Source organism: Rhinopithecus bieti, unplaced genomic scaffold (genome assembly GCF_001698545.2).
Source record: "Rhinopithecus bieti isolate Rb0 unplaced genomic scaffold, ASM169854v2 scaffold_17667, whole genome shotgun sequence".
NCBI classification, from domain to species: Eukaryota; Metazoa; Chordata; class Mammalia; order Primates; family Cercopithecidae; genus Rhinopithecus; species Rhinopithecus bieti.
Genome location: NW_016809668.1, coordinates 1,796,104 through 1,818,825, shown reverse-complemented (window position 1 = coordinate 1,818,825; position 22,722 = coordinate 1,796,104). Strand labels below are relative to the sequence as shown.

General features: G+C 38.8%; 1 protein-coding gene and 1 long non-coding RNA gene across 4 annotated transcripts in view; one reads left to right on the top strand and one right to left on the bottom strand.

Annotated features, from left to right (window-relative positions):
- The window catches only part of SLC24A2 (solute carrier family 24 member 2), a 271,049-nt gene that overhangs the window by 238,550 nt on the left and 9,777 nt on the right, over window positions 1–22,722 (top strand). For all 3 annotated transcript variants that reach the window (XM_017890099.1, XM_017890101.1, XM_017890100.1), the window contains 2 exons: window positions 11,704–11,793; window positions 19,003–19,169. In XM_017890099.1, the coding sequence (XP_017745588.1) occupies window positions 11,704–11,793; window positions 19,003–19,169 (257 nt within the window). The remainder of the gene's footprint in view (window positions 1–11,703; window positions 11,794–19,002; window positions 19,170–22,722) is intronic.
- LOC108540847 (uncharacterized) overlaps window positions 1–22,722 on the bottom strand; it is a 45,002-nt gene that overhangs the window by 17,666 nt on the left and 4,614 nt on the right. The gene's annotated exons all lie outside the window — the stretch shown is intronic.

The following is a 22,722-nucleotide window of genomic DNA, read 5'->3' as shown; positions in this document are numbered from 1 at the left end:
AGGATCACAACTCCTCACCAGCAATGGAACAAAAATGGATGGAGAATGAGTTTGATGAATTGACAGAAGTAGGCTTCAGAAGATTGGTAATAACAAACTCCTCCGAGCTAAAGGAGCATGTTCTAACCCAATCCAAGGAAGCTAAGAACCTTGAAAAAAGGATAGACAAATTGCTAACTAGAATAACCAGTTTAGAGAAGAACATAAATGACCCAATGGAGCTGAAAAACACAGCACAAGAACTCTGTGAAGCATACACAACTATCAATAGCCGAATCGATCAAGCAGAAGAAAGGATATCAGAGAGTGATAGATCAACTTAATGAAATAAAGTGAGAAGACAAGATTAGAGAAAACAAGAATGAAAAGGATCGAACAAAGCCTCCAAGAAATATGGGACTATGTGAAGAGATCAAATCCACGTTTGATTGGTATACCTGAAAGTGATGGAGAGAATGGAATCAAGCTGGAAAACATTTTTCAGGGTATTATCCAGGAGAACTTCCCCAACCTAGCAAGACAGGCCAATATTCAAATTCAGGAAATACAGAGAACACCATAAAGATACCCCTTGAGAAGAGCAACCCCAAGATATATAATCACCAGATTCACCAAGGTTGAAATGAAGGAAAAAGTGTTAAGGGCAGCCAGAGAGAAAGGTCAGGTTACCCACAAAGGGAAGCTCATCAAAATAACAACAGATCTCTCTGCAGAAACCTTACAAGCTAGAGAGTGGGGACCAATATTCAACATTCTTACAGAATTTTCAAGCCAGAATTTCATTTCCAGGCAAACTAAGTTTCATAAGCAAAGGAGAAATAAAATCTCCACTTTACATACAAGCAAATGCTGAGAGATTTTTGTCACCACCAGGCCTGTCTTACAGGAGCTCCTGAATGAAGCACTAAACATGGAAAGGAACAACTGGAACCAGCTACTGCAAAAACATACCAAATTGTAAAGAACATCGACACTACGAAGAAACTGCATCAACAGGCAAAATAACTAGCTAGCATTATAATGACAGGATCAAATTCAAACATAATAATATTAACCTTAAATGTAAATGTGATAAATGCCCTAATTAAAAGACACAGACTGGCAAATTGGATAAAGAGTCAAGACCCATCAGTGTGCTGTATTCAGGAGACCCATCTCACACGCAAAGACAAACATAGGCTTAAAATAAAGAGACGGAGGAATATTTACCAAGCAAACGGAAAACAAACAAACAACAAAAAAACAGGGGTTGCAATCCTAGTCTCTGACAAAACAGACTTTAAACCAACAAAGACCAAAAGAGACAAAGAAGGGAATTACATAATGGTAAAGGGAACAATGCAACAAGAAGAGTTAACTATCCTAAACATATATGCACCCAATACAGGAGCACCCAGGTTCATAAAGCAAGCTCTTAGAGACCTACAAAGAGACTTACACTCCCACACAATAATAATGGGAGATTTAATACCCCACTGTCAATATTATACAGATCGAGACAGAAAATTAACAAGGATATTTCAGGACTTGAACTCAGCTCTAGACCAAGTGAACCTAATAAACATCCACAGAACTCTCCACCACCCCAAATCAGCAGAATATACATTCTTCTCAGCACCTCATCTCACTTATTCTAAAATTGACCACATAGTTGGAAGTAAAACACTCAGCAAATGCAAAAGAATGGAAATCATAACAGTCTCTCAGACCACAGTGCAATCAAACTAGAACTCAGGACTAAGAAACTCAGTCAAGACTGCACAACTACATGGCAACTGAACAACTTGCTCCTGAATGACTACTGGGTACATAACGAAACGAAGACAGAAATAAAGATGTTCTTTGAGATCAATGAGAACAAAGACACAACATACCAGAATCTCTGGGACACATTTAAAGCACTATGTAGAGGGAAATTTATAGCACTAAATGCCCACAGGAGAAAGCAGAAAAGATCTAAAATTGACACTCTAATATCAAAATTAAAAGAACTAGAGAAGCAAGAGCAAACACATTCAAAAGCTAGCAGAAGACAAGAAAAAACTAAGATCAGAGCAGAACTGAAGGAAATAGAGACATGAAAAACCCTTCAAAAAAAAAAAATTCCATGAATCCAGGAGCTGTTTTTTTCAAAAGATCAACCAAATTGATAGACTGCTAGCCAGATTAATAAAGAAGAAAAGAGAAGAATCAAATGAGTACAATAAAAAATGATAAGGGGGATATCACCACCAATCCCAAGGAAATACTACCATCAGAGTATACTATAAACACCTCTATGCGAATAAACTAGAAAGTCTAGAAGAAATGGATAAAATCCTGGACACATACACCCTTCCCAAGACTAAACCAGGAAGAAGTCAAATCCCTGAATAGATCAATAACAAGTTCTGAAATTGAGGCAGTAATTAATAGCCTACCAACCAAAAAAAGTCCAGGACCAGATGGATTCACAGCCAAATTCTACCAGAGGTACAAAGAGAAGCTGGTACCATTCCTTCTGAAACTATTCAAAACAATAGAAAAAGAGGGAATCTGCCCTAACTCTTTTTACAAGGCCAGTATCATCCTGATACCAAAACCTGGCAGAGACAGAACAAAAAAGAAAATTTCAGGCCAATATCCCTGATGAACATTGATGCAAAAATCCTCAATAAAATACTGGCAAACCAAATCCAGCAGCACATCGAAAAGCTTATGCACCATGATCAAGTCGGCTTCATCCCTGGGATGCAAGGCTGGCTCAACATAAGCAAATCAATAAATATAATCCATCACATAAACAGAACCAATGATAAAAACCACATGATTATCTCAATAGATGCAGAAAAGGCCTTCGACAAAATTCAACACCCCTTCATGCTAAAAACTCTCAAACTAGGTATTGATGGAATGTATCTTAAAATAATAAGAGCTATTTATGACAAACCCAAGCCAATATCATACTGAATGGGCAAGAACTGGAAGCATTCCCTTTGAAAACCGACACAAGACAAGGATGCCCTCTCTCATCACTCCTATTGAGCATAGTACTGGAAGTTCTGGCCAGGGCAATCAGTCAAGAGAAAGAAGCAAAGGGTACTCAATTAGGAAAAGAGGAAGTCAAATTGTCTCTGTTTGCAGATTGCATTGTTGTATATTTAGAAAACCCAATTGTCCCAGCCCAAAATCTCCTTAAGCTGATAAGCAACTTCAGCAGTCTCAGGATACAATATCAATGTGCAAAAACCACAAGCATTCATATACACCAATAACAGAGAGCCAAATCATGAGTGAGCTCTCATTCACAACTGCTATAAAGAGAATAAAATGCCTAAGAATACAACTTACAAGGGATGTGAAGGACCTCTTCAAGGAGAACTACAAACCACTGCTCAAGGAAATAAGAGGACACAAATAAATGGAAAAACATGCCATGCTCATGGATAGGAAGAATCAATATCATGAAAATGGCTATACTGCCCAAAGTAATTTATAGATTCAATGCTATCCCCATCCAGCTACCATTGACTTTCTTCACAGAATTGGAAAAAACTACTTTAAACTTCCTATGGAACCGAAAAAGAGCCCGTATAGCCAAGACAATCCTAAGCAAAAAGAACAAAGCTGGAGGCATTATGCTACCTGACTTCAAACTATACTAGAAGGCTACAGTAACCAAAACAGTATGGTACTGGTACCAAAATAGATATATAGACCAATGGAACAGAACAGAGGCCTCAGAAATAACACCACACATCTACAACCATTTGATCTTTGACAAACCTGACAAAAACAAGCAATGGGGAAAGGATTCCCTATTTACTCAATGGTGTTGGGAAAATTGCCTAGCCATATGCAGAAAACTTAAACTGGACCCTTTCCTTACACCTTGTACAAAAATTAACTCAAGATGGATTAAAGACTCAACCATAAAACCTAAAACCATAAAAATCTTAGAAGATAAACCTAGGCAATACCATTCTGGACATAGGCACTGGCAAAGACTTCATGACTAAAACACCAAAAGCAATGGCAACAAAAGCCAAAATAGACAGATGGGATCTAATTAAACTAAAGAGCTTCTGCACAGGAAAAATAAAATAAAACTACCATCAGAGTGAACAGGCAACCTACAGAATGGGAGAAAAATTTTGCAATCTATCCATCTAACAAAGGTCTAAGATCCGGAATCTACAAACTTAAACAAATTTACAAGAAAAAACAACCCCATCAAAAAGTGGGTGAAGGATATGAATAGACACTTCTCAAAAGAAGACATTTATGCAGCCAACAAACATGAAAAAAAGCTCATCATCACTGGTCATTAGAGAAATGCAAATCACAACCACAATGAGATACCATCTCATACCAGTTAGAATGGTGATCATTCAAAAGTCAGGAAACAACATGCTGGGGAGGATGTGGAGAAATAGGAACACTTTTACACTGTTGGTGGGAGTGTAAATTACTTCAACCATTATGGAAGACAGTGTGGTGATTCCTCAAGGATCTAGAACTAGAAATACCATTTGACCCAGCAATCTCATTACTGGGTATATACCCAAAGTATTATAAATCATTCTACTATAAAGACACATGCGCATGTATGTTTATTGTGGCACTATTCACAATAGCAAAGACTTGGAACCAACCCAAATGTCCATCAGTGATAGACTGGATAAAGAAAATATGGCACATATACACCATGGAATACTATGCAGCCACAAAAAAAGGATGCGTTCATATCCTTTGAAGGGACATGGATGAAGTTGGAAACTATCATTCTCAGCAAACTAACACAGGAACAGAAAACCAAACACTGCATATTCTCACTCATAAGTGGGAGTGGAACAATGAGATAACATGGACTCAGGGAGGGGATCATCACACACTGGGGCCTGTCACAGGGTAGGGGGCTAGGGGAGGGATAGTATTAGGAGAAATACCTAATGTAGGTGACGGGTTGATGGGTGCAGCAAACCACCATGGCACGTGTATACCTATGTAACAAAGCTACACATTCTGCACATGTACCCAAGAACTTAAAGTATATTTTTTTAAAAAAAGAGATATAAAGACACAAAATTTACAATTTCTATTGTTAAGGCACTCTAAGTTTAGTAAAGGAAACCAGACATGGCCACATATAACCATGGAGCAAGACTGTACAGCTGTATTAATGAGAGAAGCTGGATTTGAACCCAAGTCCCCTGACTCCAGATCATTTTCTTTCTACCACATTGACTGTAATGGGTTTTCCCCCACCAACTGATTAACTGTACATTAGGAAAAGCACTTCTCAACTCTGGACCCCATTTTTTCTCCTCTGTGAATAAAGGGTTGGAAGATTTCTAGATTCCCTCTCAGCCATGACATTCTGTGATTAAGGAAAGCATAATGAGATAACCATCAATAAGCTACTGCACGTTTAAGGTGATCGTACATCCCAGTTTACCCAGGACAGTCCCAGTTTATTCTCAAAGCATATTGGCTTGGAAGACATATGGGTGTATTCTGCATATACAATATGCCAAATGAAAGAAACCATGCCAGTTGACACAAAAGCCAATAAGTGATCATGCTTTGTTAGAAGATTTTTGTTAGATTTCACCTTGTATCAGTTATCTTTTGCTGTGTAACATACCACCCCAACCTGGTGACTTAAAACAAGACATGTTTTTAGTCCATAATTCTGTGAATTGGCAATTTGGGCTATCCTCAGCTGGACAGTTCATCTGCTGGTCTTAGTGGTGCTCACTTAACAATGGCTGGGAACTGGGAGGCACAGGCTATTGGAGCTGGAACAGCTTGTCTCTGCTCCATATAGTCTGTTATCCCAAAATAGGCTAGCCTGGACTTATTCACATAATGGCAAAGTGCCAAGAGTAGCAAGCATGAAAGCTACAAAGCCCTCTTGAGATCTAGTTGCACGCTGTCACTTCCAATACATTCTATTGGTCAAAGCAAGTCATAAGGCCAGCCCAGATTCAAAGGGTGGAAAAACAGACCTTACCTCTTGATGAGAGGAGCGGCAACGTATTGTGCCCATTTTTGCAAACCCCCATAGAACTCATGTGCTTCCACAAGGACCTCTTGAGAAAATATATAGGGAGAGGAAAGAGAGAGGAAAAATTATTAATACCTATTTGCTCCTCCTTAGGGCCTGGCAGCTCTGCCTCTTCCATGGATTTTGTTTAGCCAAGGAGATGAACATACCTAACTTTGACAGTATTTACAAGGAAAACATGATTTTTTAGTGTATATAGTTTCAGAGTATATAGTACTCCCACTAGCTTTTATTTCTGCTTTATATGCAAATTGTATGACAGTATTTGTTGAACGGTGCATAATTTCAGCTTACATAATATGGACTTCACACTTACCGTTTTCTCAAATTAATGGCTTTGTTTCCAAAGTAAAAGAACTAAAATATAAACCTCAATGAGGATTAAGTCTTTGATGAAAATTGAAAATAAACAAAATAAAGATTCAAAAAGTTATCTTCTCTCATGACTAGGATAGATACTCCTGCAAAACAAGAATGCATCTAATAAGATATGAAAACATGACCCATTAGAACTAGGAAGGAACCTGAGAACCCAGCTAGGTGTTTGCAATTTCTATTATTCATTCATTCATCAAGTATTTATTGAGTGTCTACTATGAGCCAAGCAAGGTCTAACAAGGATAAAGTAATTGAGACTCATAGAGGTGTGGTGACTCATTCAAGCACACCCAGCTAGAAAGAGGCAAAGCCAAGACTCTAGTCCAGGTCTTCACAGTCACGTTCACTTCCCCAAGTATCAGTTTCTTTATCTCTTAAAAACTAAAATGAGAATAATACAGTCGATTCTTCATATCTGCAGGTTCTGCATTCAAACAATCACAGATTGAAAATATTCAGGAAAAAAATTTTAATACAACAGTAAAAAGATACAGATAAAAACAATACAATTTAACAACTGTTTACATAGCATTTACACTTTATTAGGCCTCATAAGTAATTTAGAGCTGATTTAAAATATATGGGGGTCAGGTGCAGTGGCTCACACCTGTAGTCCCAGCACTTTGGGAGGCCAAGGCAGGCTTATCACCTCAGGTCAGGAGTTCAAGACCAGCCTGACCAACATGGAGAAACCCTGTCTCTACTAAAAATACAAAAAATTAGCTGGGCATGGTGGTACATGCCTGCCTATAATCCCAGCTACTCGGGAGGCTGAGGTAGGAGAATCACTTGAACCCACAAGGCGGAGGTTGCAGTGAGCCAAGATTGCACCGTTGCACTCCAGCCTGGGCGACAAGAGCGAAACTCTGTCTCATAACTAAATAAAGTATATGGGATGATGCACAAAGGTTATATGTAAATATTCCATTTCATATAATGGATTTGGGCATCTGCAGATTTTGGTATCCTCAGGGGCAGTGGAAGTAATCCCTCATGGATACCAGGGCATGACTGTATTGTCTAATAACAAGTATAATTATCTGAGCACTTATGTGCGAGGTACTTTGGTAGACATTTTATGTACATGAAGTCCTCAAAACAACTAGATTGTTATTTCTCCCATTTTACAGATGAAGAAGCCTAAGCTTAAAGAAATTAAATAATTTGTCTCAGGTCACATTGCTGTTAATTTGTGAGCAGAGATTTCAATACCAGTCATATTAATCCAGAGACCACACTTTTAATCTTCAGTAGGATTGGGGGGATCTTCATTAAATATATGTCCCAGAACCTTACACAGAGTAGATGCTTAGTGAATATTTGTTGAATTTAAATCAGTAAGGATATAGCTAATTTGTACAACCAGCTAATGTCCAGCAACTTTTTCCAAGCCAAGCTGATATCACTCTGATGTACTAAAAACCTTTTTTTTTTTTTTTTTTTTTAGTTTTATTTTATTATACTTTAAGTTCTAGGGTACATGTGCATAAACGTGCAGGGTTTTACATAATGTATACTTATTTGCCATGTTGGTGTGCTGCACCCCATAACTCGTCAGGCACCCATCATTCATCATTTATATTCATGTTATAACTCCCCAATGCAATCCCTCCCTCCTCCCCCCTTCCCCCCTCCCCATGATAGCCCCAGTGCGTGATGTTCCCCTCCCGAGTCAAGTGATCTTCATGGTTCAGTTCCCACCTATGAGTGAAAAAAATGCGGTATTTTGGTTTTCTGGTTTGTATAGTTTGCTAAGAATGATGGTTTTCCAGCTGCATCCATGTCCTACAAGAGGACGCAAACTCATCCTTTTTTATGGCTGCATAGTATTCCATATGGCTGCATAGTATTCCATATGGCTGCATAGTATTCCATTAAAACCTTCTAATGAGAGCATCCACTGTCAATTATATAAGTAAACCACAACATGGGAACAAAATGGCCAGCACGTGGATGCAATTTGCTTATTTGCTAATTAGTATGAGGTCCATCCCAGCAGATGTCAGGATGAACCCCCATTACTATAACCATAAATTGTCATGTTAGACCTTGGCTCCAAGGGCTATTTTCTTCCTTCCAATGACACTGGTAACTAAATGACTGTACAGTTGCTACTGAGCAGAGATGTCTGGAATGAGACCACGCTGTCCAAGTAAACAGAATGGTCCAAGAAAAATGAAAGAAGTGATTACCTGGGTTGTGAGAATGGAAATGGTAAAGTAGTTTGACAGTTGGGAAACACTTAGCCCAACTGCTGATGCATGGAAGGTTGATACTTCCAAAGCAGGAACAACATGGGAGGTTGGGCAAGGCAGATGGCCATACAGCTGGAATGCTAGTTTCTACTTCCCTGATGCTTTTTTTATTTTCTGACATTCAGAGCAGAGCCTGGTATGATGATCATGATCATGATCGTTATGTCTATGGCGGAGTATATTTTGAGCATTATTGGCCCTGTTTTTCTTTAGGAAAGAGTCAGTATAACCTAGATATTGGGAGCACATGCGGTACAGTCAGGCAGACCTAGTTTCGATTTTATCTCTAGTTCAGGATCTGGATACAGAGTAAGTTCTCAGACTTTATCTACCTCTAGCTTATGATGAAGACTCTGAAAATTCACAAAGAAATTTTATTTTTAGCCTTTTTCATTGAGCCCCTAATGCAACATTGGGTATGTTTTGATGCCCATTAATTACTAATTGGCTTAATTATGAGCCAGATATTTAGAGAGGTTGTCATCAAATATTAATTTAGAGAGGCTGAGCATCAAATATTAATTTAGAGAGGTTGTCACTAGTATGTTCATTTGAATTTAGTTCCTTTAATTCCTTGTCTGATACCTCGCTTTCTACCTTATGGCTAGGAATTTTCTGTAGCTCAGTTATGATATTTTTCAGATGAGAAATATGTTCAAATGATTTGATTCTGACTTGTGAAGTTATCTCAAAGAACAAACAGGCAGAGGTACAAAGTTAAAATAATAATTACACATTTAGTAAATCAGCTAACCTAGAAAACGAGCAATCTATGAAATGAGGACTCTCCTGGGACATCCAGTACTTATGCCACACCTTAAAGCATGTAGAAAGGTTTTCATTATCCTCATACATTGCCCAGAATCAAGCGTTGGTTGGGGCTCGAATCACACATGTGACCCCACATGGCAAGAGTGCTCTTCTCTTTCCTGTAACAGAGCACAGCCATGGAAGATGAAACCCTCATTGTACGTAGGATCCTGAAACAGTGACTGTGACCAGATGCAAAGGATGGGAAATTTAATAAGCTGAATGACTTGGAAAACTTGATCTCTTAGCACTGGCTCAGGGAATTCAGTCTCCAGAATCCAGCTGAATCCTAGCTTTAAAAAAAGAAAAAAAAATGCTTTCATAAATGAAGATCTAATGGCTGGGTGTGGTGGCTCACACCTGTAATCGTAGCACTCTGGGAGGCTGAGGTCAGGATTTTGAAACCAGCCTGGCCAACATAGTGAAACCCTGCCTTTACTAAAAATAAAAAAATTAACGGTGTGGTGGCGGGTCCCTGTAATCCCAGCTACTCAGGAGGCTAAGGCAGGAAAATTGGTTGAACCCAGGAGGCAGAGGTTGCAGTAGGCCAAGATCACGCCACTGCACTCCAGCCTGGGTGACAGTAAAACTCTGTCTCAGGGGGGAAAAAGAAGTGAAGGTCTCCAACTCCACTTTTAAAAAATTACTTTTTTTTCCCCATTACCCATTAAAGTGCTTAGGTCCCCAGGAGGGGTCTGAGTCCTTGTCCAAAATATTTTCTTCTAAAAGGGGCAGGGAAAAGTATTTGAGGATAACGTTTTGGCTACTCACTGTGGCCTGATGCCCTTCCCCAATTTAATCAAACCTGCTTGGTCTTCCAACCATCCCAGCTAACAAATGGCCCCACAAAACAGCAGTCATTTAAAGAAATGGATGGGGTAAAATTTAAAAGAACCATGCAAATGATCATAAAAAATACATATTAAAAACTTGAAATTAGTAAAGAAAACATAAGCCTGGTTTGGAGCAATAGAGACTGTGTTCATCATTATTGATATTCAAAAGATTACCATGTATGAGTTTATCTTTTCCTTTTAATGGAACTCTCAAAAGTCATGACAGAATGTGTTCTATATGACTGCCCAAGGTCAGCCCTTCAAACAATTGAGATTGCTTTCATACAAGTCAACTGTAAAATTCATTTCTCTAGATAAAATTGGATGGCATTATCAAAGCAAAAAGTGGGATTGTTTCTCAACATGGAAAGCTTTGAAATAAAAAGTGTTTGGCAATAATAGGCAAGAGGCTTTCTGACAGCATTGTGCTGTCTGAGTGTGTTTTTAAAGGACCCCAATTTTTCAACAAAAGACATCAAAAGAACACCACTACAGTGCAAGCCTGGATTTCTCTGTAGTGGGGCTGAGTAAGAAACAGTGCATTTTAAGTGTCTGATTTTTCTGGCTATTTCTAGGAAACTTTAAAAGTGCTCACACTTTATGCCTGGGATAGCATAAAGTCTACTTCTAGAAGCAGAATTGAACATAATGTATTTTGGGGTGGTGAACAGGAGAGAAAACATTCTTGAAAGCAATGTCTGATCTGCCATCTCAGTGGAAATCAGTACAATTGGCCATTTCTGCCTCTGTCTACTCTGGTCCATGTGTGGTTCCAGTGTCCTGGAGAATGGTCATCATCTGCAATCTATAAAAGCTGTGGTAGTGGCTTCTTCTGTGTGGCTTTCTTGATAATTGGTGGGACTGTAAGATGAGTCAGTCTATTTTTAAACCTGCTGATCCTTCCCATTTCTTGTTCAATGGAATTAATCCCATAGGTTTCCTGGCATATGGATTGTTAGGATTCATGGTTTGCAAGCAATAGAAACTGATTCTGACAAACGTTGGAGCAAAAGAAAGAAAAAAGAGGAGGGAGAATATGGTGTTAATATTGAGGAACGGCCAAAAATCCAGGCTTTAGAAAGGGCAAGAGCAGAGGGAATCTAAACATCTAATAGCAGGAACAGACATTCTCTCCAAGACTTCCATCTCAGGAATCAGCACTGGGATCATTCAGTTCCTAACAATTTCGCATTTCCAAGGGAGAATCTTACTGTCCCAGCTTGATCAGGAATGAGTAGGGCCTTTTGATTGCCAGTCCTACTAAGATGCAGGAAATGCTAGAGAAATAGCTACAATGGTGGCTTTAGCTTTGGATTTCCAGATCAGTCTCAGCGGATAACACTAATATTCTCAACTCTTCCTGGTTGTCTTTCAGTCATCAAGGAAGTTTTTTCCCATCACGTTCTTTGGCTCCATTACCTGGATTGCAGTATTCTCTTACTTGATGGTCTGGTGGGCGCACCAGGTAAGATTTTGATAGTGACATGCATCTGCCTGGTTTTTCTCCAGTCCTGATTGTCTAGTGTTTAATCATTGTGTTTGCTTTCTGCAACTGCCACAACAGTATTGGGTGTGACACAGACAAGTCAGCATTCCAGGACTAGAGGAATTTATCCACTTAACTTTCCCTAGTCTCCTGGCCGTAGCCTGGAATTGAATCAGCATAGCCTCTGGACAGCCATGTGGAGGCAGGCAAGTCTAACTACGTCTTGCCTCTGCAGCCTGACAGACACCAGGACAACCCAGACCTGGGAGCAATGTCAAGATTTTGCCTGGTTCAGTAGTACTTACTTTATCTTGAGCAGCCACTCACCTCACGTTCTCACCAGCCTTTCAAAACTGGCTCTAGGAAAGCATCTGGAGACAAAATAGCCTCTTCCTTGAGCTTTACTTTACATAAATGATTATGTATTTTTAACTCAATACAAGTCATAATGCCTATCACAAGAATACACTCTCAGTATTCGTTATTGAAAAACATGAATGAAGAGTAAGATTCAAGGGTTTCACATTTTCAAAGATAATAGTGGTAACCATTGATAACTGAGTATGTACTACACACCCAGCAATTCACATCCCTTTGTCTTTATAATCTTGACAGTAACCCTATACATAGGTTCAAAGCCTATGAAGGAGGTACTATTATTATCCACAGTTCACAGATAAAGAAGTTAAGCTTAAAGCTGGTAAGATTACCCAAAATCACATAGGTAGAACTAAGATTTTAACCCAGGACTCTGCAACTCCAAAAATCATACTTTTAACCTCTCTTATAAACTACATAAATCCCAAACTTCCCACTTGTATCCTTTGTTTAATATAATCCTAAAATTATTATACTTGGCAACATAAATAAAATATAGCAATTTGAAATAAGGAAATATACACTGAGAACATATGTGAATAGACTTTTCAACAAATGGTGCTGGAGTAATTGGATTTCCATATGCCAAAAATAAACTTAGATCCTTACCTCATATTTTACATAAAATTTAACTGAAAGTGCATTATAGTTTTAAGTATAAGAGGTAAAGCTATCAAACTTCTAGAGGACAGAAAAAAAAATCTATATGACCATTAGCCAGGCAAAGAGTTCTTTGATACAATACCAAAGCATGATCCATGAAAGCAAGAAAATTGATTAATTAGATTTCATCAAAATTAAAACTTTTGCTCTTCAGGAAACACCATTAAAAAGGAAAAGAAAAACCACAGGCTGGAAGAAAATATTTGCAAATCATATATATCTGATGAAGCACTTGTATCCAAGATATAAGCTTAAAGCTCCGTAATAGGAAGGCAAGCATCTTCAAGTATCCTAATTTTAAAGATCTGAACAGATATTTCACCAAAAAAGATACGCAGATGCCTAAAAAGCACAAGAAAATATGCTCAACATCATTATTAATTAAAGAAGTATAAATCAAAACCATAACAAGATACTTTACACCCACCAGGATGGGTATAATCAAAAAGACAGAACCTAACAAGTGTTGATGAGGATGTACAGAAATTAGAATCCTTACATACTGCTGATAGGAATGTAAAACTGTGCATCCACTTTGGGAAATAGTTTGGCAGTTCCACAAAACATTAAATATAGAGTTACCATATGATCTAGCAATTCCACTCCTAGGAATAGACTTAAGAGAAATGAAAACATACGTCCACAAACACTTGTACACAAATGTTCAAAGTAGCATTATTCATAATTACCAAAAAGTGAAAACAACCCAAATATCCATCAACTGATGAATGGATAAGCAAAATATGTTATATCCATACAATGGAATATTACACAGTAAAAAGAAATAAAGTACCAATACATGCTACAACATGAAACTCTAAAATATCATGCTAAGTGAAAAAAAGCCAGTCACAAAAGGACACATATGATTTCATTTATATGAAGTGTACAGAACAGGCAAGTCTATAGAGACATATAATAGGTTAATATTAATAGTTGCCTAGGATTGGGGAGGTTGGGGGAAAATGGGGAGTGACTGCCAGTGGGTATGGGTTTCTTTTGGGGATGATTAATGAGTTCTAAATCTAAATTATGAAGCCTGCACAACTCTGAATACATTAAAAAGCATTGCATTATACACTTTAAAATGGCTAAGTTTTATGGTATGTAAATTATGTCTCAATAAACTTGTAAAAACTAATCACAAGATATCACTTCACAACCACTAGGTTGGCTATAAAAAAAAAAAGTAGCATGTGTTGATAAGGATGTGGAGAAACATGGCTGCATACATTTGTAAACACTTGCAGGCTGGTTGCAGTGGCTCATGCCTGTAGTCCCAGCACTTTGGGATGCTGAGGCAGGCAGATCCCTTGACCCCAGGAGTTCAAGATCAGCCTGGGCAACATGGCAAAACCCTGTCTTTACAAAAATACAAAAAATTAGCCGGCCATGGTAGCACATGCCTGTAGTCCCAGCTACTCAGGAGGGTGAGGGGGGAGAATCATTTGAGCCCAGGAGGTAAAGGCTGCAATGAGCCAAGATCACACCACTGCACTCCAGCATGAGTGGCAGAGTGAGACCCTGTCTTTAAAAAAAAAAAAAAAAAAAAAAAAGTAAAGAAATAGAAAAAAGAAAACTTGCAGAACTGTACACTTTTTAACAAGGAGAATGAGTTTTACTGTATGTAAAGCATACCTTGGTTTTCAAAATAATACATGTTACTGCCGGGCGCGGTGGCTCACGCCTGTAATCCCTGCACTTTGGGAGACCGAGGCGGGTGGATCACGAGGTCCGGAGATTGAGACCATCCTGGCTAACACGGTGAAACCCCGTCTCTACTAAAAATACAAAAAATTAGCCGGGCATAGTGGTGGACGCCTGTAGTCCCAGCTACTCAGGAGGCTGAGGCAGGAGAATAGCATGAACCCAGGAGGCGGAGCTTGCAGTCACTGCACTCCAGCCTGGGCAAGAGAGAGAGACTCTGCCTCACCAAAATATATATATATATATATATATATGTTACTAGCAAAATCCACAGAAAACGTTGGCTGATACACTGTCTTATTTCTACAAGTTATTTTGTATTATTCATATCAGTTATTTTACTGACATTTGACTTCAGATTACTCTTCCTGGATATTTCCAAAAAATCACTGGCTTCCTGAGCAAGTTCTCTGTGCCTTGGAGTCATTATTTTCTATACTCATTGAGAGACATTTGCTACCAACACCTGGCAGAAATCACAGCAGAAGGTGGGCTGCTTTTCAGCCTCCAGATGTCCAGGCTGAAAGGACTGTTTGCCATTTATAACATATAATAGTTTTTCTTAATAATCATCTTTTATTTCTTCATATACTAATAAAGAAAAAATGGTGTTTTCCTAACTTGCTGGGATATGTTGTTTCCCAGACATTTCTTTTTTGCCATTTTATAAAACATCATTATGCAGGGTTCCATCTTTCTTTTAATGATTACCTTAATTCCAGTCTTGTTTTCTTTTATTCTTTCAAAGAAAAGGAACACAAATTCAATGCCTGAAACAATAATTTTAAAAAGCCAAGATGAATGAAAGGCATAAACGGAAGCCTTACTTTTCAATGATGGAAGAGAAGTTTCTCTTTTTTCCTATAGAAATACTTCTTTCAAAACACCCAGACAGCTGAACAAAATAGATTCTGTTCTAAGAAGTCTAGCTCTGATTCTGTTGTTTGTACTTCTGAACTATAAAATCCATAGCAGTTATACCATTTAGTGTTCAACTCGTTTGTTATCAACACTTTTATCATAAATGCTATTTGATAATTTGGCTACTGTTTGGCAAAAATGTCCTTCACCTACAACGCTTTAATGCAATTTGCCCTTGGCTTTTTTTGTGTTTGTGTTTTGTTTGTTTGTTTGTTTTGTTTTTTTGCCTTTTGTTTTGTTATTCTTGTTGCTTGTTGTTTTTGCACTTTAATGAATTTAATGGGTGATGAAAATCTGTGGTCAAAGTCAATCCTGCATCTAATATTAGAAGTTAATTTTAAGAGTCAAATAAGACCTTTTGTCTCATTTAGCCAATTAGCATTCTTTCAGATCCTCCTTAAACCAAGGCACAGAACTGCATTACGGAATACTGGGAGCAGCATGGGTCTCATGATTGGCTTTTTTTTTTTTTTTAGAAAATGAAAGAATTTCCCCAAAAGACTGCTGATGTTCTATTAAAAGCTCTAAGCCTCTCTGGTGCTCCCTGATTTTTCAGAGTACTGTCCCGTCCATGTACCCATCATCTTTATTGATTTGACAAAAGTTAACTTGAGTGAAATGTACTCAAAACAAGCTCATGAAGACTAGTTCTCCTTCCACGAAAGGATTTCTAGAGCCACACAGATTCACCAGGGGTTTGATGTCTAATGAAAATTTTCATGAAGTTTTCCATGATGTGAATTGGCCCCAGTAAGCCCACTTCTGTTCCTGCTACCAGACACCTGACAGTCTAATAAATTGGAGAGGGAAAGGAGTAATGTCTGAGTTATAAAATCTAGTTTTTTGGCCAGGTGCAGTGGCTCACACCTGCAATCCCAGCACTTTGGGAGGCCAAGGCATGCGGATTACCTGAGGTCAGGAGTTCAAGACCAGCCTGGCCAACATGGTGACACTCCGTCTCTACTAGAAATGCAAAAACTAGCCAGGCGTGGTGGTAGACGCCTGTAATCCCAGCTACTTGGGAGGCTGAGGCAGGAGAATCACTTGAACCCGGGAGGCAGAGGTTTCAGTGAGCCGAGATCACACCACTGAACTCCAGCCTGGATGACAGAGAGAGACTCCGTCTCAACAAAAGAAAAAAATAAAAATAAAATATAGGTGTTTTTTTTTTTTTTTGGACATTTACTGTATGCCTGATACTGTTTCTATATGCTTTATTTGCATCATCACATATAGTCATCAATTCTGAGTGGATATTTTCTTCATTTTACAGATGGGAAAAACCGAGACTCAGGGAAGTTGTCTACCTTGCACTAGGAGTGGCAGGCTAGGATTTGCACCCAGCACTGTCATCTCCCAACCCAGTGCTCTTAACCACACCACCATCTTTCTCTTCTTCAATTCCTGTGTTTTCCTGTATATAGTAGCATTCAAACTCCAAATATGAATTATTTTGTTTATATTTTGGGGACAAGGTCTTGCTATGTTGCCCAGTCTGGTCTCGAATGTCCAGGCTCAAGTGATCCCCGTGCCTCAACCCCCGAGTAGCTGCGACTACAGTGCATGCCATTGCGCCCAGCAAATAAGTTTTGAAACAGTCGCTACTTTAGAATTCCCTCCAAGAATTTAATTATTAAGAATGTTCTAAATAGATTGGAACTTGCCAACAGTGACAATTGTTTAGTCAGCATCTTCTCAGTCTTTGACAATGCTTCACTCCAAATCTAACAAACAATTGACAACTTTTGAGAATATTTTGCTCAAATAGGGTACTCCTGTGCAAAACTCTTATTGAACTTTTTCTAGGAGAATCAGCAGAAAAACGTGCTGGTGAAATCACCTATGTATGAGGATTGATTTGCTTACTCAGCAAATTGGTACTAAGAGTCTACTATGTACCAGGCTCTGTATGTTCTGTCAATTAGGGAGATCACGGTGACCAAGGTGAGGATCCTGCATATATGGAACTTACTAATGGGGAGCAGTGATTCTTTGTCCCAAGAGGACAGGTTAAGCTAGTTCAGCTCATCAGGCTCTGGAGCAGGCATGACTATCAACACAAAATATGCTTTTAAGCTAGTAGGAACCACTCTATTTCTTATAAAATAAGTTTTTTAAAAGGATTAAGAAATGAGTGTATTCTATTTCCTAAAAGCCTTTATCCTTATGTGCTATTTTGGCCCTTTAAATTTTTTCAAAAAATGCTGGACATCATCAGATAACCTATTGGAAACCAAATGGAAAGCATTATCTTGAAGGTTTTCAGAGCCACAGTTCACCAACTCCAGCAAAACATGTATAGGTTTTAAAAGTCCCAAGAGGCTAGGTACAGTGGCTCACACCTGTAATCCCAGCACTTTGGGAGGCCAAGGCAGGAGGACCTCGAGGCCAGGAGTTCAAGACCAGCCTGGGCAACATAGTAAAACGCATCTCTAAAAAAAATTAGCCAGGTATGGCAGTGCTCACATGTGGTCCCAGCTACTCTGGAGGCTAAGGTTGGAAGATCGCTTGAACCCAGGAGGTTGAAGCTGCAGTGAGCTATGGCTGTGCCACTTCACTCCAGCCTGGGCAACAGAGCAAGAACCCATCTCTAAAATAAAATAGTAAGTTTTCTAGAAAGTCCCAAGGAGACAAATTGCTCAAGAGAATGGAGGAGCTTCCACCTGAGGCTAGACCAACCTTTCAAAATAGAACTCATCAGTTAAAAGGCAAAGACAAAGACCAAAAAAAAAAGTTAATAAACACCCTCCCCTTGCTTTTCAATAATAATGTATTATTTACAAAGAGTCTTTCACAAATTATAATTTAGTCCTCACAAGTACCTACTAAAGTAGGTATTATTATCCCAAGTTTATAGATGAGAAAGTGAGGATCAAAGACATTGTACAATTGGTACAGTAAGCAAAATGTCAAGAAATTAACACATACCAGAGCCAGATCTTGGATCCAGGTCCTCTGATTTTCTGGCTTTTGCTTCTCCACAGCTGCTTTGCTGTGTGTTACCAAAACCCAAAACACCCAGGATCGAGTTTCCAGTGGAAATGATAGCATCTTGAAGTGTTTAAGAATGGGTTGTAGACACTAGGAGATGCTAAAGGAAAATGGAGACCTTGGGTGTCGGTCCTTGGTTTTGGTAGTAAGTTGAAGGGCAAATCTGCCACAAGACTTTGTGCCACTGCCCCTAGATTCCATGGCCAATTGACTTTTCTACCACTAATCCTGCAGCTTCCCTGACTCAGTCTTAGAAAGCACCATATAAACACCGCACTCTAGCCCTCTAGAGCTCTTTATCGGAGATTATCTGTTTCTCATGTGAACATTCCTGATGCCTTGGGTCTGAATATCCTAAAAATATAAACTCTATGAGCAATGATTGTGGCTTATTCATCTTTATCATCTCAGCACTTTGCATAGCACAGTATAGAAATGCATTAAAAGGAGGTTGCATTGAAATTTTTGTGGGTTTTATGATTTTGTAACTTCAAACACTGAGATGTGTATTCCTGTCCTGACATTTAGGTTGGAGAGACAATCGGCATCAGTGAAGAGATTATGGGCCTGACCATCTTGGCTGCTGGGACCTCCATCCCTGATCTTATCACCAGTGTCATAGTGGCCCGGAAGGGGTTAGGAGACATGGCTGTGTCCAGCTCTGTTGGAAGCAACATTTTTGACATCACTGTAGGGTGAGTAGAGATAGTTCTACAAAGGTGCGCACCAGCTCCACCAGTGTCTTTGTCTTCTTAGAAGCTGCAAAGACATGACCAGGATCTCTGAGCCTACGACTAACCAATACCAATACAGAGTAAAGACTGAGAATACCATTTCATTTCCCCAATTCTATTTCTCATTTCAGAGAACTTAATGAAAAATAAGTCATCCCTAGACAAGCAGAAACACATACCTACATATAGAATGGTTATTTTAGGAAGTATTTCGGGAGAATTTCACTTATATAACAACATTCAAGTGGAACTGAGATATCATGTGATAGCTTCATAAGAATGTTCACATTCTAATTTTAATTCAAGTCCCCACTGGCCTAAGGTGAGATTTGGATTTTAAGGCAGATTGGGACAAACATAGGCCCATCATACATATCTTTTATCCTTCCTTGGAAAATACTGACAATCTTGGCATTACCATTTCTTTATCTGCACTGGTGAAGATATTCTAGGTTTTTCTGAAAGCCAGAAGGTGAGATCTGTTCTTACAATGAAGCAAACGTGAGCTCTCAATATGAATAATCACTAAAGTGAATCAAATTGGGGTTTGGGGTGCTGTGATCTCTACCATTTTATTTAACTTGTCAAAAGTAAAAGTAATCTGACAAACAAACTTGAACATCAGTACCCTGAGAAAATAAGATATAAGACATTATCCTTACGTTCCCTGGAGTACTGGGCTCCTAACACTTGAGTTTGGAACCTTACTAAAAGCACCTACTTTCTCATTGAATATCTTAAATATTGTTCTGTCTTGCACCTTTTCGTTACCATCTTGTTTTTCCTACAGTGTCTACCATGTGCACTGTGTGTACATTTTTCTCCATTTAAGCCATACAATAATCCTATGAAGTATGTATTATCACCCCTATTATTCAGATAAAAATACTGAAAGGCCCAGAGTTCACACAACTATTAAATGCGGTAGCTAGGATTTGAAGACTAAGAGTCTGTGCTATCAATTGTAGCAATCTCTCTGCATAAAACTCTGTTGTGAGTGTCCACGGTCTCAATCACACGTGAGCCCCCACTGAAGAGCTCTCCGTGCTTGTCTGACTGGAAAACTCTGACTTATCCTTTCAGTGACAACTTAAATCCTGATTTCTGGTTCCCCTGGGCCTGACTTAGAGGCTCTTGTCCCTATAAACTCTCTGTATGTCTTACTCTTGTCCTGGTGTATCTGCCTACTAGACTGTGCATCCGCCAGAGCAGGAACTCATCAGAGCTTACTGCATTGCTATCACTGGTAGTTGTTTGACACATGTTTGTGGAATGGATGGATGGATGGATGGGTGAATGAATGAATGCCTAAACAGTGTTTCTCAATTCTGTGGTCCAAATATTCATAGTAGTGTTCTTGGTCAATCTCTTGTTTAAAAAATAATAATAATAATAGTAATGTTCTATAGTATATTATAAAGAATTACAAAGTGCTTTTTGTTCATTATTCTTAAATTATATAAACACACACACAAATGGAAGTTTAAAGAAAAGTCACTCCTAATTCTATCACTCAGAAATAACACTTCTTTTTTGTATGTTTTCTTCCATGTATTTCACAAAGTTTTCTTAGTAAAATATTCAGTTTTATTTGCTTGGAAGGCTTTTATTTTTCCATTTTAAAGCAATATATGCCTGGCATAGAGAGGCATCTATGAATAAATTAGTAAATCATAACCATTTTTCTAAGACTTTCATAGCTCATAACATTTTGTGGCTTCAAATTTTCCCTCGTTTTCAGTGGCTTTTCCTTTTCATTTATAGGATTTTTTAAATTTTGTGCTATGGGAGTTTTGATGATTATCTTTATGCAGAAAAACCTCTTTCTAATTATTTTGTTAGGATACATTCCTTTAAGCAGTATTAATGAACTAAATATTTTGAACATCTTAATGGCTATTGATGTATTTTGTATTTCTTTTCCAAAAAGTTCTTTCCCAAGAATTTACACCAGCTTACAACATTTTTGACAATATATTGAGTGATGTTATTAGCAATATATTAAGTGTAAAAGTTTCTTCATAGCTTTGCCAGCATTTTCTTTATGCTTCTAAAATTAACATATACTCACAGATTTAGAAAATAAAAATAAAGCTCCAGGGCGTGGTGGCTCACACCTGTAATCCCAGCACTTTGGGAGGCCGAGGCGGGCAGATCACAAGGTCAAGAGACTGAGACTATCCTGGCCAACATGGTGAAACCCCGTCTCTACTGAAAATACAAAATTTACCTAGGCATGGTAGTGTGCGCCTGCAGTCCCAGCTACTTGGGAAGCTGAGGCAGGAGAATCGCTTGAACCCAGGAGGCAGAGGCTGCAGTGAGCTGAGATCACGCCACTGCACTCCAGCCTGGGTGACAGAGCAAGACTCCGTCTCGGGAAAAAAAAAGAAAGAAAGAAAGAAAGAAAAGAAAAAAGAAAAGAAAAATAAAGCTTAAAAATCAATAACTCACCACCCTTTTGAAATTCTTGTGTATTTCACATGATTGAAATTACATTGCTATTTGTGTGTATGTATGCATCTTTCATTTTTAGCTTCCAATTGTATTATGGCTGTTTTCCTGTAGCATTCTAAGCTTGTGATTTTTAAACAGCTATATAACATTACATTTACTTATTTGCTGTTTAACTAGTTCCGTTATTAGAGGTTATTAGAGATACTCAGTTTATTATTCAAAATAACACTGAAATGATCATTTTCTGAGTAAAATTTAATCTGCATTTTCAGTTATTTTTATACTTAATTCCTGACAATAGAATTGGTAGACCAAAAGGCATGAAAAGTGTCATTTTCCCCCGAAAGGTTTTTGCAAGCCATTTGTAGTGCTATTAAACTCAACTTCACTAGAAGCGTGTGTGTGTGTGTATGTGTGTGTGTGTGTGTGTGTGTGTGTGTTTTAATAAGAATAAAATTGGTTTTGGTCTTTTCTTCACGAGATGGAAGAAGAGTTTCCCAGACCAAGTCCCTGTCAACGGCTCTCAGTTTGGCATCACTGCCACTCTCAGGCCCTCCCCTTCCCTTTTCTGACTTTTCACTGCTGACCCCAGGATGCCAAGGCTGCCCCCCCACACACACACTAAGAACTGGAATTACCCCTTGTTCCCAGGCTGGGAACCCCTCCCCGACAAGTTCACAGAAGGAAGCCCCTCCTGGCCAGGCTCTAGTGGACAAAGTGCCTGTACTGATCCTCACAAGGCAGTAACATCGATCACTTCAGCTTGGCCCAGGTTAATATATGCACCCAGTTAGGGGCTGCATGTGCCAGGCCTGGAATTTCAAAGATCCACAATGCATGGGCTCTGCTTTCCAATTCCCTCTCTCCAGCATAGGAGGCAGATCTATAAACTCACTGCCCCTTTCACCCTCATTATTTCTCTCTTCCTTTGGAGAATGTAATGTTTCAAAAGAGTACCTCCTCTTCCACACCCTGAGACTAGGCCAAAACTGAACCTCCCTTAGCTTTTGTCCTTCAGAAAGCTCAGCCAGCCAAGCAGGTATCTCCTTAGCCATGATGC